The sequence below is a fragment of the Felis catus genome, chromosome B1, assembly GCF_018350175.1.
Source record: "Felis catus isolate Fca126 chromosome B1, F.catus_Fca126_mat1.0, whole genome shotgun sequence".
In the NCBI taxonomy this organism is placed as follows: domain Eukaryota; kingdom Metazoa; phylum Chordata; class Mammalia; order Carnivora; family Felidae; genus Felis; species Felis catus.
In genome coordinates, this window is record NC_058371.1 from 113,358,761 (window position 1) to 113,376,171 (window position 17,411).

The window sequence follows — 17,411 nt, forward strand, 5'->3', positions numbered from 1 at the left end:
ATAACAAAGCAGCAGCAGCATTACTTGAAAAAGGAAAGAACTGTTTGACGTGGGGTGAGGAAGAGACATGGATGTTTAATGGGCAACGGTAGGAACTAGCATAATGTGCATAATGAATACAAATCAGAGAGTAGCAGTTTAAATTTCTTAGCTGAAAGGCAACAGTGATACACTGATACGGAAAAATAAAAACAGAGTGCTTCTAAATATAAGCCTTTTTAGGAGGACCTTAATTATTCTGCTATAAAAGCACTCTGTGTGACACCAGTCCCAGTATGGGGCTTCCAGCAATAACATGGTGCGACCGTGTGCCCTTCCCACATCCACAAGTGAGAACTCCGTTATTACTGCTCTTTTCAGGGACTGCTCAATTGTACTCCACAGATATCATTAGGTCATGGAATTGACTTTAAAAGGATTTAAGACACATCCTGGAAATTGGATAAGAAAAAGCAACAGATTCGATTCCTAACAACACGGGGCTGCTGGAAACTATCAAATTCCCCTTGAAAGGATGAAGTCTTATCACCATTAAAGACATTCAGACTGATGTGGCCCAAGGTCTGAAAACAACCCCCAAATGCAGTCGTATCCTTTTGCAAAGTCAATACACATATGTTCTATTTTCCCAAACTGAAGAGAATAGTTGGCTACATATGGTCTAATGTGTACACGTGTACATACTAGAATACACATACACACATTGATTTAAGTCCATGCATATGTTTATAGTCACAACTTTTATATATTGCAGAAGTACCTGAAGGTATCTGCGTGACATGTTCCGTACTTGAAAACAGATGGGCACCGTATAAATGGAACACATCTGGATTTCTTTAAGCAAGCCCATAATTCCAAGCTATTACACATGCTGTGGTGATAGACGTGGAAACAACTGCTCTTCTGAGTAACATAAGCTGTGCAGAGGATCCCTTTTCACTGGAGATCTGGAAGCACAAAAAACTGATAAATGAAACTGCAGGGTATAATGCCTGAAAACATAAAGTCATTCAGTCAACAACTAATTCACCTCCCATGTGCCGAGTGACGGACTCTTTCAAACTTCTGCTATCACCCTTCCCTGCTTTCCACCCTTCCCTGCTTTCTCACCTTTGGCAGTGCAAGGAATCTTTGTGTCCTCCTAAGACCAACACGTTTCCCAGAGCTCAGCTTCCAGCCTTTCCCACCACCCTAGAGACCTCCATGTTCTCAATATTTTCTTACTCAGCACTTTCCCATCAGCAGGTAAGCATGCTCAGGTCTCTGCTACCTTCTGATTGCCTTCTCTCAAAATCCACATCCTCACCCTTCTCAGCTAAGTGACTTGAGAGGGTTGGCCACATCTGTTATCTCTACTACCTGTAGCTTTCACTGACCTGTACCTACTGCACTTTAGCCTCTGCTCCACCAGTTCACTGAAACTACTCTCAGAAGGCCACTGACCTCCTTACCTCCAGATCGAATAACTTTTTAGCCACTGACTTCACAAAAGCAATCACCAGTTTTGATCGCTGTCTTTGAAAGATTCTCTTTCTTGGCTTCCGTGATACCACATTCCCTTAGACCTTGATCACACCTTCCCGGTCTCCTTTAGAGACTTTTCTTGTCATCCTTTAAATGTTGGTGTCCAGAGTTCTACCATGAACCAACCTCTCTCATCTCACTCCATGAATTCTCTTTGGGCACTCTCACCTAGTAACACGGCTTCAACTACATTACTCTGCTGATGACTTAAAGTTGTACCTCCAACTCAGAGCTTCTCTTTGTGCATCGAATTTGCAAATACTATGTTGAAACCTGTTAGGAGATCTACACGATTCATTCAATCTCTCATTTCCTAGAAACTGCCTCTACTTCTGCTAGAGTGTATCAGTGGTGGGCTTCCCCAAACCATGTCTGCAATATGTGATTCTCCACTCCCCCGCCCAGGTCCCCTCATTGTAACTTGACCATACATCTGCTCCAAGTTGGGCCCATAAGGCTCCCATGCTAGGAGTGTGACTGACTAAAGCTGTGTTCAAACTGGAATTCTTGTACACTGCTGGCGAGAGTGTAAACTACCACTCTGACAACTGGCAGCATCTCCACATACACACATACCTAATGACCCAGCAATTCCATGCTTAGGTACAAAGTTGAGAGAATTACGTATGTGCCCAGTAGACAAATAAAAGTACATTCATGGAAGCACTCTTGATAAGAAGCAAAACTTGGCAACTATGCAAAACTTCACTGTCGGCGCAACAAATAAATCGAGGTATATTCATCAGATGGAATATTACAACAAGGCAACAACATGGGTCAGTCTCAGAAACACGTCAAACAAAAGGTACAAAAGAGCGTATGCTAAGATTCCATTTCTATAAATTCCAACAACAAGCAAAAGGCATCTATGGCCCTGGAGGCAGGATGGTGGTTACACTTCCAGGTTTAGGCAGAGATTAAAAGAGCACAGGGGGCTTCTAGGGTCTGGTAATATTCTGTTTCTTGCTCATAGGTATGCTCACTTTGTGAAAAGTCATTGAACTTATGGACAACGCACATCCTATATGAATATTCTTCTTCCAGATTCTCAGCTAAATCTGAACTGGACTCTTGAACTGAGATTTAAATTCTTTGTGAGAATTCCTTACAATAACAGGCTTATTGGGATACGAATAATACAGTGAGACTATGTACGACAGTGAAGAGAACAAAAGAAGTGTAACAGAGTCCCAGAGAAAAAAATAATTAAGAAGGAACACCTTATATGGCAGGTGCCTTTCAAATAAGAACATACTTAAGCCAACTATTTTTTCTTTTTTGCTCCTAATCTAAGCCAATTATTATCAAGAATTACCTCAAAGGAATAGAATCGAGCCTCTGAGGTATAGCCAGATGGTACTAACAAAGCTGTCTTCCTCGCTTTGATGCCTGCGTGTCTGAGATGACAGAGGGCTGAACGCCACATGGGGTAGGATCACTGGCAACTCTACTCCAGGCCAGCAAGCCAACACATCAAGTACTCATAAATAAATCTACTCCTCTGAAGGCATACTTAAGGACTCATGTCAAACAAGTTTCTTTCAAGAATTCCTTATAAAATAGTATGTCCTGTTCTAATAAATGCAAAACAAAAGACTTTGATGGAAAGCCAGAAGATGATTTAAGTTGTATTTTAACAGATATTTCTTCACTTCTATCATTTCCAAGGTTATAAATTTATAATTACAAATTTCATTTTGGACTCCTTCCTAAAATACAATGTATTCCTAGCTGACGTGTGCCCCTGTATCTCCTCTTAACCTCATACCTTTCTGCCTGCATTAGAGTCTCATAAGTCATTATTTTGGAGTATCAGCCTCAGGGCCTGACGTTCACTGAGTCACCACACCCTGACACCTACCAAGATAGTGCTGACACAGAAACTGGAAATGACAGAAATGACAGAAGACTCAAACAGGATAAAAAATACAAACCAACTAAAAAAAAAATCATCATCATGACTCATTCACCTCTGAAAACAACTATATGGCAGAACACATCTTATGGCAAAGTGCTCTTTTAGGCCCACTGGCATCTAATAGGTTTTTTTTAGGGAAAAAAAGAAAATAAAAAGGAAACAGACATTAAGATCTAATTAACACAGAAATGATTTTTTTTTAAAGGTGGTTCACTGAAGCCATCATATGCAAACAAATGACAACTAACCCAACACATGATGGCAGTGTGAACATGACTCTAGGACCATAGCAGGAACCACACAGTAGGGACAGAAGGCTGTTTTTGCCCTCAAGAATCCAGCCCTCTCTGGCGGTGAAGAAAACATAACCTCAGAAGGAAAAAAGTATGTAATTGTCAATAAAGGGCGTGGGGAAGATCACATGTGCTACAACACATGTGCTTAGAGGAGAAAAATAATTCACTGAATACACTGGCCACTGTGCTGAGCCTTGAAGAATGAAGAAGCATAGAGTAAGAAAAGCAGGGGAAGGGATTTGGGTAGAAGGTCAGCAGAGCCAAGAGAGAGGAAGCAGGTATTCACAAGGAGGGCATGAGAACAGGTAACTGATGGGGCTTGTCTGGGAAAAGATAAAGTTTTTAAGAAAATATAATTAAAAAATTTTTTTATATTTATCTTTGAGAGAGACAGAGCACGAGCAGGGGAGAGGCAGAGAGAGGGAGACACAGAATCGGAAGCAGGCTCCAGGCTCTCAGCTGTCAGCAAAGAGCCCGACGCGGGGCTCGAACTCCTGGACCGCGAGATCATGACCTGAGCTGAAGTCGGACACTTAACCGACTGAACCCCCAAGAAAATATAATTTTTAATTTTAACCTGTCATGTCAAAACAGTATAGTTTTTAAAAAAATGTTTATTTTTGAGACAGTGTGTGAGCAGGGAAGGAGCAGAGAGAGAGGAAGACAGAGGATCTGAAAGGGGCTCTGCATTGACATCAGAGAGCCCAATGTGGAGGTCGAACTCACAAACCACAAGATCATGACCTGAGTTGAAATTAAGAGTGGGACGCTTAACCAACTGAGCCACCCAGGTGCCCCCCTCACAGGATAGTACTTTCTCAATTAATTTTTTTTAATGTTTATTTTTGAGAGAGAGAGAACTTTTTTTTAATTTTTAAAAGGTGGATTTTTTTTTAAAAAATGAAGAACAATATACAACGGACACCATATGTGGCCCACAATCTGGCCCTTTACCAAAGAAGTGTGCTGACCTCCACTCTAAACAAATTCCAAAAATGGAAGGAGGTTCTGTGTTTCCATTTTAGTCTATGACTTCTAGTGGTCTGTGATAACATTTATCTAGGCTGAGAAAAGGGTGGAGGACTCACGAGAGGCTTCCCTCCCCCCACGCGCTGAGATTCAGATCCCCTGGAAGAGGCTGTGGCGGCTGGCAGCTGCTGGTGGCTCAGAATCTTGCAGGAGCGCACCGGCCAGGGCCTGGCTGTAGAAGGGCTGCTGCTTGCTCCGGGTAGAAGCTGGGCTGGAGGCCAGCTCTCCCGGTGGGAGGAATGCAGCCTCAGGACACAGCTGGAGCTACCACAACAGCAGCCAGCGGGGGGCAGAAGGCCTGAGAGTTGTTGCATGTGAGGACCACAGGGCCTGGCACCAAAGGAAGAAAGGAGAACCAGAACCGGGGAGTAAGTTACCCCTGCTGCCCTCACATTGCCTCACTGACCAGTCCTTCTCCCGAGAAAGGCTAACACTGCACCAGGTGGCAAAGGAGAATGTTTCAAGGGGCCAACTCCAGTATCCCAAAGCAAAGGGTAGAGTGGGAGCAGAGACATAATGAATTAGTAACTTTCTCCTCTCCCATTTTGTCATGCATTTTTTTAAAAGCGGGCATTGAGTCTCAAGTATATAATGAGACTCAATATTTATCACTATATTTTGTAAACATGCCACAGGCACTCTATTTCATTCTATTATGGAACTTGTTCTCTGAAGAAAAAAGATATACAGTGAGCTGAAGGAGCCTCACATTCCTATCTCATTATCCAATGCTGGGGAAGAAAAGCCAAGAAAGCAAGTGTGACAGCTGAAAAACAAAGTCCTAAGTCCCAGAGCATAAGAGACCGGATAATGCTCACAAACCAGAAATATGGGGTGCGTGGGTGACTCAGTTGGTTGAGCGTTTGACTCTTGATTTCTGCTCAGGTCATGATCCCAGGGTCATGGGATCAAGTCCCGTGTCTGGCTCTGTGCTATGCGTGAAGCCTGCTTAATAAGATTCTCTCCCTCTGCCCCTCTGCCCTACTCGTGTGTGCACATGCACACACATGCTCATTCTCTCTCCCCTCTAAAATAAAATTTTCATTGTGTCATTCATCATCAAAACCCAAAAATCAAGCACCACACTGTGTGTAGTGTGGTGTTCAACCCTATACCAAATAGAACCACATGGACTGGTGTGTGCCTGGTGAGTGAGCAGCAATCACAATCTTGCTTCCTCTGGAAGACTGCCCTCTGAGGCAAATTATCCCAGCTTGGGCCCATCTGTGATGCCACTGACCTCCACCCAGAGATGGGATATTTGGGCAGAAAAGACGAAGAGGAGAGCAAACTATTACGTAAAGGATGAAAAGGAACGCGATATGCTCTGAAACCTGGGCAGTGGTGAAGCTCGGGAGGTCTTCCAATAAGCCTGTGTAAGGAGAGAGTCCAAGAAGGGCAGTTTATACAAGGCAGGGGAAACGGGGGACAACCTATGAGGCTGAAAATTATCTGACTGAAAATAATCTTTCCAAAAATTTTTAGAGGACTCTTTCTAAACCTGATAGAAGACTAGGGCAGCCATGCTCCCCAATCAGATTTCTAAGTAAATAGTCTGGGTTCGAGAAAAAGTTCTAACTTAAGCTCTTAAAGGTTCTCCAGAGGAAAGACTGCATTTTAATTTAAAGAGATCAAGAAGGAAACCAGATCTCGGTTTCTCTGGGACCCCAACTAGGAAGGACCCACAAATAACTGCTCTTCAGCAACAAGTCCCAAACGGCTATTGAACGTGTTCCCCCCTCTGCTGGCTCTTTGCTGCTGCCCATGGCTGTCTCTGCCTTGAACACCCTCCTCCTAGACTCTATCCTTAAAGTTTTACCAAGAAGCCAACCAAGGGTGCAGAAGTCAGAGCCAGAGAGCCTGAGTTCGAGTCCTGGTTCTCGCTGCAGGATCTTGGCCCAGGTTCTTAACCTTTCTGAACCTCACTTTCTTCTTCTTCTCCCCCAGTTTAGCAGGAGAGCAGAAATTCCTTTCTCTCTCCTGTAAGCCCCTCCAGACTCTTCCATGTCAGTGAACAGGGTCACCACCCACTCAGCTGCTCCAGGCAAAATCAGGAAATCCTTCCTTCCTCTCTCTCTTCACACACACAGTCCCTGAGCAAGTGCCATCAGCTCTACTTCCAAAGCAAACTTCGAGTTAATCAAATTCTATTTCCACTGTTGCCACTCTTCTCCAAGCCACCAACATCCCTCCCTGGGTACTTTCGCTAGCTACCTCCTAACTTCTTTCCTGGCTGCCACTCTTGCCTTCTCCAATCTGTTCTCCGTACAACCACCTCAGTGATCTTCTAAAAGCACCAGTCAGATCCTGTTACTCCCTTGTTCAAGCCCCAGTAGCCCACCATTGCACTTAGAATGAAATTTAAATTTCTCCCCTGTCTGGCCTCTGCCCACCTCTATTTCTCTTCTCTTTACTCTGTCCTCCCTAAGGCACACTGGCCTCCTCACTGTTTGGGAAATACATCCACTCCATTCCTCCTCAGGGACTTTGCACTTGCCACTTCCTCCACCTGGAATACCCTCCCAGCAAGTCTTTGTACCACCGACTCCTTATAATTCAGCTCTGACTCAGGGAAGCCTCCTCAAGCAGGTCTTCCTCATCACCCCATTCAGTAGTGTTCCTGCCACCGGATTCCTTGTCCCTTCCCAGGTTCAACTTCTTAGTCCTCAGTCCGCAGTTAAGTCAGCGGTGTGTTCACTTCCTCCCTGGCCTCTCCCCACTAAAGCCTCAAGACAGCAGGGATCTTGACCCTTAGCCTTTGTCGTCAAGGAGTCATAGTTTGGGAGAATGTGTCCCCAACCCCAGCAAAAGCTATTCATTTCCTATATTATTTAAAGGATTCCATTTGAGAAGGCAAAGCCTAGACTCTTTAATTCCCCCGAATCATGCATATCATCTGGTACTCAAATAATCACGGAGCTGAATTTAATTCTTCCTCAATACCATTAGGCCTTGTTGATTATTCTAAATATTTCAATGAAAACTTAAACAACCTTTGTCATTTTTTTCTTCTTCTGGGCAACTGAAAAAAACATTTTTTGTAGTTTCAGGTATTTATTTATTTTAAAGTTTATTTTGAGAGCAAGGGCGGCAGGGGCAGAGAGAAAGAGAAAGAGAGAGAGAGAGAGAGAGAGAGAGAGAGAGAGAGAGAGAGAATGAATATGAATGAGAATATCCCAAGCAGGCTCCATGCTGTTAGCACAAAGTCTGATGTGGAACTCGATCTCGTGAACTGTGAGATTATGACCTGAGCCGAAACCAAGAGTTGGACACTTAACCAACGGAGGCACCCAAGCGCCCCATCACGTTTTTATTAAAATTCCAGGTAGTTAACATACAGTGTTTGCTATTCCCTTCAAAATGCTTCCAGATATGGGCTAGTAAACATTGGTCATCTTCTACTGGTCTCACCAAATGATGAAATGTAATTTGAGAATAAACCTGGTATCGTTTGAGGAAACTTTTTAAAATCTCAACAAACTAGATTTAGAAATAATGATAATACTAGTTAGGAAATTAGAATTGAAAGCTGTGGTACATCTTGAGCTATGTTAATTTTATTAGAAATTTTTTAAAAAAGTCACTTCCCTGGCAAAAGTACATAATGGAATCATTCATTCATTACCATATAAAATTAGCATTGTTTTTCACATTTTAAAAATTATTTTTAGGGGCACCTGGGTGGCTCAGTCGGTTGAGCGGCCAACTTCGGCTCAGGTCATGATCTCGCCGTCTGTGAGTTCGAGCCCCACATCAGGCTCTGTGCTGACAGCTCAGAGCCTGGAGCCTGTTTCAGATTCTGTGTCTCCCTCTCTCTGACCCTCCCCCGTTTGTGCTCTGTCTCTGTCTCAAAAATAAATAAACGTTAAAAAAAAAATTTTTAAATGTTTATTTATTTGGGGCGCCTGGGTGGCTCAGTCAGTTGAGTGTCTGACTTCGGCTCAGGTCATGATCTCGCAGTTCATGAATTTGAGCCCCGCGTCAGGCTCTGTGCTGACAGCTCAGAGCCTGGAACCTGCTTCAGATTCAGTGTCTCCCTCTCTCTCTGCCCCTCCCCTACTTGCACACTTGCTCGCTATCTCTCTCTCAAAAATAAATAAACCTTTAAGAAAAAAAATGTTTAATATTTACTTTGAGAAAGAAAAAGCACGTGCGAGCTAGCAGGGGTGGAACGGGGCAGGGCAGGGGTGGGGGGGAATCCCTAGGGGGCTCTCTGCTGACAGTGCTGCATGTCAGCCCTATTTCACAAACCATGAGCTCATGACCAGAGTCAAAATCAAGAGTCGGACGCTTAACTGACTGAACCACCCAGGAGGGCTATTATTGACTGACTGACAGAGAGAGAGAGAAAGAGAGAGAGACAGAGACAGAGACAGAAAGAGAGATGAGCATGAGTGAGAGCGGGGGGAGGCACAGAGGGAGAGGGAGAGAGAATCTTAAACAGGCTCCACACCTAGCACAGTCAATCTCATGACTCTGAGATAATGACCTGAGCTGAAGAGTCGGATGCTTAACCAACTGAGCCACCCAGGAGCCCTTGTTTTTCACATACTAATCTCCACAGTTTTTCCCTCTTTTCCCATCTTTATCCTCCAATCTTTAATATCTCCAAATAAAAAAATCTGTTTTGTGTAGAGGAAAAAAAAATCAGCCTATTTTAACCAAAATATAATAAACATAGCAAACACACCCTAACTTGTTTAATACAATCTCACAAATGTGAATGTTATCCAGGCGTCCTCAAAATAGAATTCTTGTTAGAAACACAAATAATTAACAGCAAATTCTTAACACTTCTGCCAGCTTCTATTTAACTTTATACTAAAACCCAGCTTTAACTTCCAATAACTGTAGACAACCACATCCACCTTTTTTTTTACTTCAGCTGTTTCTTTGGAACCCAAACTTTAGCTTACAAAATGAAATTAGGCAAACCACTCAGACACCACATTGAGGCCATAACTAATAAATAGCTGAACTGGTAAGTATGCATTGTTTGGCAAATAATCTCACTTCTATGATTTCCTAAAGAAAATATCAGGTATTAAGATCAAGTTTACCTCATTAAAAAAAAAAAAAAAAAACAACGAGGTGACCCATTTAATGACAGTAGCTACACATGGTATAAACATTTTCTCAGAAAAAATTCGTACCTGCCATACCTTCCTATTTCAGAGGTCTTTCGTTTCTACTCAACATATCCTTCAACTATTTGGAGATTTTGATACATGGAGGAAAGGCTGGATTTCTGGAAGAGACCGCACTGAAGTAATAGACTGAGCAACAATTCTGACTCTGAAACAAAACACATAAACTGACAAGACCCCTAACCACTTTGGGCCTCAATTTATTCATCTGAAAAGGATGGAATGGGCATAAAAACAGACACACAGACCAATGGAACAGAACAGAGTCCAGAAACAGACACACAGACCAATGGAACAGAACAGAGTCCAGAAAAAAATCTACACATAGTTAATTTATGACAAAGGAGCCAAAAATATGCAATGGGGAAGGGATAGTCTCTACAATAAATGGTGCTGGGAAAACTGGACCGCATGCAAAAGAATGAAAGTGGACCACTATCTTACACCATACACAAAAGTGAACTCAAAATGAAATAAAGAGGTGAATGTAGGAACTGAAACCACAGAACTTATAGAAAAAACACAGGGTTAGGTAAGCTCCCTGACATAGGACTTGGCGATGACTTTTTTGAATCTGACACCAAAAGCAAAAGCAACACAAAAATAAGCAAGTGGGACTACAACAGACTAAAGCTTCTGCACAAAGGAAACCATCAGCAAAATGAAAAGGCAACCTACTGAATGGGAGAAAATACTTGCAAGTTTTAAGGACTTTTAAAATGGGTCAAAGTTGGATTCTACTGCCTTCTGCGAAATGAACTTTAACATAGGAAAGGTACACAACAATACAAATACACTATATTACTTTACCTGTAATATTAAGAGCTGAGAAAGGAGCTACCGATTGAAAATCTAGATAGCAGCACTTCCCTTGTATTTCATGATTTAATTTTCAAGTAAACCTCAGGAGGTACGCGTTTTTCTTCCTCTCTAATGAGACTCCAAGTATTAAGTAACTTGCAGGGCCCAAGTCAGGGGGCCTAGTTCACATTCAGGTCAATCAGATTTCAAAGTCACTAGGCTGCAGTGCCTTTAACATCATTTTTATTTTTTAAAAAATGCCAGCTTTCAAAAGACCTTCCATAAGTGAGTATTCAGAATTCTAATTACTTACCTGTGTAGTTACTGACATATCACTTACATACAAGAACCATGATTTCTCAGTATTTTTTTTTAATGCTTATTTATTTTTGAGAGAGAGAGAGTGAGAGCAGGGGAGAGACAGAAGAGAGACACAGAATCTGAAGCAGGCTCCAGGCTCTGAGCTGTCTGTACAGAGCCCGACACAAGGCTCAAACTCACAAACCGCGAGATCGTGACCTGAGCCAAAGTTGGACGCTTAACCAACTGAGCCACCCAGGCGCCCCTCAGTATTAAATTTTTAAATATTAAATTTACAAAATATCAGGGCACCTGGGTGGCTCAGTCAATTAAGTGTCTGACTCTTGATTTCGGCTCAGGTCGGGATTTCAGAGTCATGGGATTGAGCCCCAAGTCAGGCTATGTGCTGACAGCACTGATGCTGCTTGGGATTCTCTCTCTCTGCCCCTCCACTGCTTGCACACGCGCGCACACACACACACACACACACACACTCTCTCTCTCTCTCTCTCTCTCTCTCTCAAAATAAATGGTGCTAACAGGCCAGTCTTGGCACAGTCTCAGACACCAAAATTTCAATTGGAGTGTTACCTCAGAATGTAGGATATTGGCCAACAGGAACCCTGATCTAGGAACACTCACTTTTAACTGAAACAATAGCAGCAATGGGTTAAAACTCAATCCCTTCTGAGCTTTCATACTGAGGACTAATGCACTCTGGAAAGATCACGAAGGAAAAGACGAGGGCAGATATCCTAAATGAAGACTGTTCTGACTATGCCCAATGGAAATAATCACATTCCATTCAGAATAAGGGGGTGCCTTATCTCACCCTGTGTTCTTTCTCCCAAAACCAGTTATTGAACGCTTCTTCTCATTTGCTATATAATGTACCAGACCCTGGAGATATACGGGTAAGATATAATACATATTCTGTGTGACAAAGGAGTAAACAGACAATTGTAATACTGTGGGACAAAGTCTAGATGGATTAAGTTTCAGTGTACTATGTGCACAGAAGCATACATATGATTTAATCTTGAAATGACTGGAACATATTTTAACAAAATTAAATAACTGATTTTCAAATGCCTCAGATGATCCTCAACTTTAAATCATACTGACATTTCTATTAAAAATGAAACATCCTTAAAGTCACACAATTGCTTTTTGAAATCAAATTCCTTTAAGATCTTTCCTAGTAGGTTTTAACCTTTTAGTTTCCATTCGTTCAAAACTTTTTGCCAATAATTTGGTTATTTGACATATTTCATCCCAAATTTCAGAAACATTAGCTTTTATATTCCTTATTAGGTTTTGTTGTTTAAAATAAACATGTATTATTACATGTTACCAGTGGATGCAAAAAAGGGAGGACTTCTGTCTCCCAATCCTTTAAGTTTTTTATAATAAGCACCTATTCCTTTTGTAATTGAGAAACACTTCTTATTAGGAATACCATAAAATCTACGTGCTATTTCATGTTCATGTTTTCTAAGGATCAACTGCAGAGGTGCAAGTTCACTAAAGTTCTTTCATTGTGATTTAGTTATTGGTGGAGAACAACTCTAGTAGTGACATAATTTTGTGACTTGTCATGAAGCAGAAACAAGTATAAAATGATTTTGCTCTATTTTATGTACTCTGTCCCTTAGATTATCGTACTAATGTAAAATCTTGAGAAATAAAATTTGTTTTATTTCTTCTGTGTACAGTTACTTCAGAGCATTATGCTCCTTTCTCCTGAGGTATTAAAATTCAACACTGCTAACTGAAATACATGTGCTTTCTCTTCGAAGCATTTTAAAGTGCTCCAGAACATTCATTTCATCTATCTTGCAACAACTTCTGCATGATACAGTAGAGACAACTAAAGAAACCAACATCTTTTCTCAGATCTGTAGGATACAAATGGAGAATGAGTTCGTGTCCTCTCTGTACTGCCCAAATCCTAAGAGGTACCTTTGACTGTGTAATTTAGTACAGGTGTGGAATCAAATACACTCCTTCTAGTGTCTTAATCTTTCCTCTTCATCCCATTCTTCTTTTCTAGCCAATCCAGTCTATTAATAGTTATGGAAAAACAAAAAAATTCAACCAAACTAGTCATATTTTCCATGGTTTACAGCTAGAAGAATGCGGAGGCTCTAGCCCCTTGGGCAAGTTGCTCAGTCTGAGTTCCAGCTGCATCAGGTGTAAAGTGGGGAATCAAGTTGCCTCTTTACCATTTGGAGTTGCTTGAAGGCACAGACGAAGAGATCTTTTGAATTATCAAGCATCACAAAGACAAATGTGTTACTAATAAATTCTTTACTCTTAATTCAAGATCTTTATAGCAGTAACAAACATACAATTTATTTCCATCAAGTCATTTGCATAATTAGTTATGATGCAAATTGAATGTTAATTTTTGCATGTGTGAGATTACAACACCTAGCATTCGGGAGACTCAGCAGACATTCCTTTCCTCACTACATTGTCTTGTTATATCTAGCAAGTTCCTTGGAGTTCTTCATAAATAGCTTTTTAGGGCATTTGTACAATAAATTATAGTGGTGTAGGGAACCAACTAAAATCCCTCTATAACTTTTAGTAAAATGGCTAAAAAAGGAGATAAGTCTGAAGAAATAACTTGCCATAATTAGGACTGCCCAGTGATGAACTGCTTCCTGCCCACAATGTGCAACTACAGAAGAACTCAGTAGGAGATATGGTCAGGCCTCACTCCTGACTTGTTGCTGGGGCTGATGAGCCACTGCTGTGGGATTCCAGAATTTAAATCTACACTGGTGTTACTCTGGCACTGCACTGTCTGTGCACAAAAAGTAAAGGAATCAAAACACTTGGTAGCTGACTATGAATCCACCCAAGAGTGCCTCTGTAACACTGTCCTCAGGCACATCATGTCAATCCCTAGAGGCCTTGGAAACTAACTGATGAGAAAGGAACCAGTATGAAGCATTTAAAAGCAGAGCTGAGTTAGGCAGGCAGGAATGGGCATCCAAACTGTCACTCAATAGCGAGGTGATCTAGGTACTTCAGGTGTCCTCATCTATACAATGGGGATAACAGTACCTACCTCACAGAGTTGACATAAGCATTAAAGACAAGCAGGTGTGTGAAGTACCCTAGCACTCAGTCCATCAACATCACTATTACTCTAATTATTATTATTGTAATTTCTCAGGCAGAAGCAACACCGATCTCAAAACAGAATTATAGACCAACTCCACTAATGACCTAAAAAGCTTTGTTAATTTCAAGAGGAACAACACAACACAGAAAGAGATTCAATATTCAGTAATGGACTTTGAACCAACTGGGATTCCTGGTAGTTGGTGTCAAGTTAACAATAAGCATCTTAGAGGATGCAGTTTTCTTTGTTGCATGTAAGTCAGCCATGAGCAAGAAAGAGCCTATGAAAAAAGACCATTACTTTAAGTACAACTTAATGCAACTATTTAAAATATTAATGGTATTTATAAGCAAAAATTACACTACTAGTCACATCTTATATTTTCCCTACAGATCCTACTTAACTTTGGGCCAGTGGTTGTAGATCTTTGCTCATCATAATCTGTTACCTGGCTGTTTTCTCACTTGCCATTTAATTAGGTAAAAGTGCAACATGAGAATAGGAAACATAGTAATCCAAAAAAGCCCACTGTTATAGGAGTTTTAGTTTGGATTTCTCCCAAAATAGAGCCTAAGACAAGGATTTGGGTGCAGTTATTTATGTGGGAGGTGACCCTCTGAAGTGGGAGTCAGAGAACAGGAGGTGTGAGACAGGGAAGGAAAAAAAGCTAATCTAAAGAGCATTACTGAGGTCACCACTACAGACAATAGGGGACAGATTCTGCCAGTACCAGAGAAGCATTTAGATTATTTCCCAGAATTGTCTATCTGAAGAACAGGAGTCAGGAGTGTTTATTCAGCCTGAGGGTTGTCCCCCAGGGGGAGAACGGAAGGAACATTAACACCAATGCCCTCCCAGGCTGCACTTGGTGCACAGGCTCAGCAAACTTCCTAGTTCCTTTGCTGCTATGAATGTACTGGGGCAGATGCAGAAAAACTGGGTGTACGTGACTTTGAGGAACATCAGCAATGGAAGGGGTGTCTGAACTTGAAAAAAAAAAAAAAGATCCATTACAGCTACTACTGAAACAGCTACTACTATTCAAACAAATTGAATGTGTGCAAGGTCCAGAGGCATCGCTACACGGAACATTAACCAGAAGTTACATGTGAAAATAAGACTTCCCAGGTTTTTCTAAGGAATAATGAATGGGAAGTTACCCTTATCAAGACCTTCCCCAAACAGTTTGACAGCATCTTTATCTAAAGTAGGTATAGGGGCGCCTGAGTGGCTCACTTGGTTAAGCGTCTGACTTTGGCTCAGCTCATGATCTTGCGGTTCTTTAGTTTGAGCCCCACATCAGGCTCTCTGCTGTCAGCTCAGAACCCACTTCAGATCCTCTGCCTCTTTCTCTCTCTCTGCCCCTTCCGCACATGTGCATGCCCTCTCCCTCTCTCAAAAATAAACATCAAAAAAAATAAAGTAGGTATAAAAAAAAAGTAGGAAAATGAAACATTTGCATATTCTTTATTGTGGGCTTAATAAATACCGAATTAGATTTTCTCTCTACAAAGAGATTAACATTTAAAAAAAGGAAACCCAACTGTCCAATAGAAGGGTTATATAAATTATGAATCTGTAACATACATTACACACCCATTAAAATTGTTTTCAAGAAAATATCGACACAAAGAAAGACTCCTGATAATGGTAACTTGGAAATAAATTAGAGCCAAATGATATATAGTGTTACTGCCTTTGTATAAAAGCATAAACAAATGGTCTTCAAATTTCTTACATTTCAAAACCAGCACTTTCATAACTACACATTCTCACTTCTTAATTTCCTTTACATCACATTTGGACTCCAATGCATCAGCTAACCAACTGTGTTTTGCTTCCCTTCAACCTGGGTCCCCAGTACATGCTGAAATGTGTGGGGAGCCTTTTCTGGTTGCCATATTGATCGGTGGGTGCTATAAACGTAAAGTACACAAAGCCAGAGATGCTAAACAGTCTGCAATCAACAGAACAACAGAAAATGCTACCAAAATGCTAACAGTGAAAGTGATAAACTAAAGAAAACACTTAGAATGATCCAATACCAGACAACAGCTCAGTTTTGCAAGCATTTGTGCCAGAAAGCTGAAGCAAAATTGGACTATTAACCTGCCTGTATTATTACTATTGTATAAAATTTGTGGAGATGGGTAAATCAAAATGCTTATATAAATGTTACAAAGCAGAGAGATTACAATATGGTTGGAACAGAGGAGGAGATTAACAGAGGTGCACGGAGGGAGAATTTTTTTTCAAGTTGAGCAAGAGTATGTGTGTGCATGGGGGAGAGGTAGAGAAAGAGGGAGAGAGTGTCCCAAGCAGGCTCTGCTTTCAGCACAGAGCCCAGCACGAAGCTTGATACCATGAACCATGAGATCTTGGTCTCAGCTGAAACCAAGAGTCAGTTGCTTAATCAACTAAACCACCCAGGCACCCCTGAAATTAAAAAAAATTTTTTTTCAATGTTTATTTATTTTTGAGAAACAGAGCATGAGTGGGGGATGGGGCAGATTGAGAGAGAGAGAGAGAGAGAGAGAGAGAGAGAGAGAGAGAGAGAATCCGAAGCAGGCTCCAGGCTCTGAGCTGTAAGCACAGAACCCATTATGGGGCTGGAACTCATGAACCATGAGATTATGACCTGAGCCAAAGTCAGACACTTAACTGACTGAGCCACCCAGGTGCCCTGCCCCTAAATTTTGTATATCTAGGCTTTCTCCAATTGAATACATACACACACACACACACACACACACACACACACACACACACACACACACACACACAGTTAGCTACAAATCAAAATAACAAAATTAAAGCCCATGTTCCAAACACCGGAAATTCATAATCACAAATTATGCCTAAAAGATGCAGTACCATTTGCAATTTAATAACATGTTCTTCCTTTTGTGGAAAAGGACAAAAACACAAAGTATATTGTACATTTTTTGTATTTTTGACTTTGGGATATTTTAAAGAACCTATTATCAGAACATGATTGTGCAAAGAAAAGACTGGAGGGAAAGATATTAAAATACCAGCATGGTTATTTCTTAGTGGAAGAATTATTTTCTTTACTGAAATTTTAGTGGTTTAATGAAAGAAGTCTAAACGCCTCAAGAAAATCCAAAGTTGGCAAAACAGGCTAGGTCACACATGTTTAAAGGGTCAAGTTCAAATGAAAGCAAAATAAAGCTGGGCTGGGTGAAAGGGAGGAGGACAAAATTTAGAACATTGTTATTTCCTCAAGGCTGCTTATTCTG

General features: G+C 41.2%; 1 protein-coding gene across 5 annotated transcripts in view; it reads right to left on the reverse strand.

The window, feature by feature from the left end:
• Window positions 1-17,411, reverse strand: part of MCUB (mitochondrial calcium uniporter dominant negative subunit beta) — a 107,853-nt gene that overhangs the window by 54,519 nt on the left and 35,923 nt on the right. For 2 of the 5 annotated variants that reach the window (XM_023252869.2, XM_023252865.2), the window contains exon 2: window positions 761-947. The exons of 1 other annotated variant lie outside the window; for it this stretch is intronic. In XM_023252869.2, coding sequence (XP_023108637.2) covers window positions 761-870 — 110 coding nt within the window. In that variant the 5' untranslated portion in view covers window positions 871-947. Of the gene's footprint in view, window positions 1-760; window positions 948-17,411 lie in introns of those variants that run through there. 2 more of the 5 variants (XM_023252868.2, XM_023252867.2) reach the window with 2 other exon arrangements.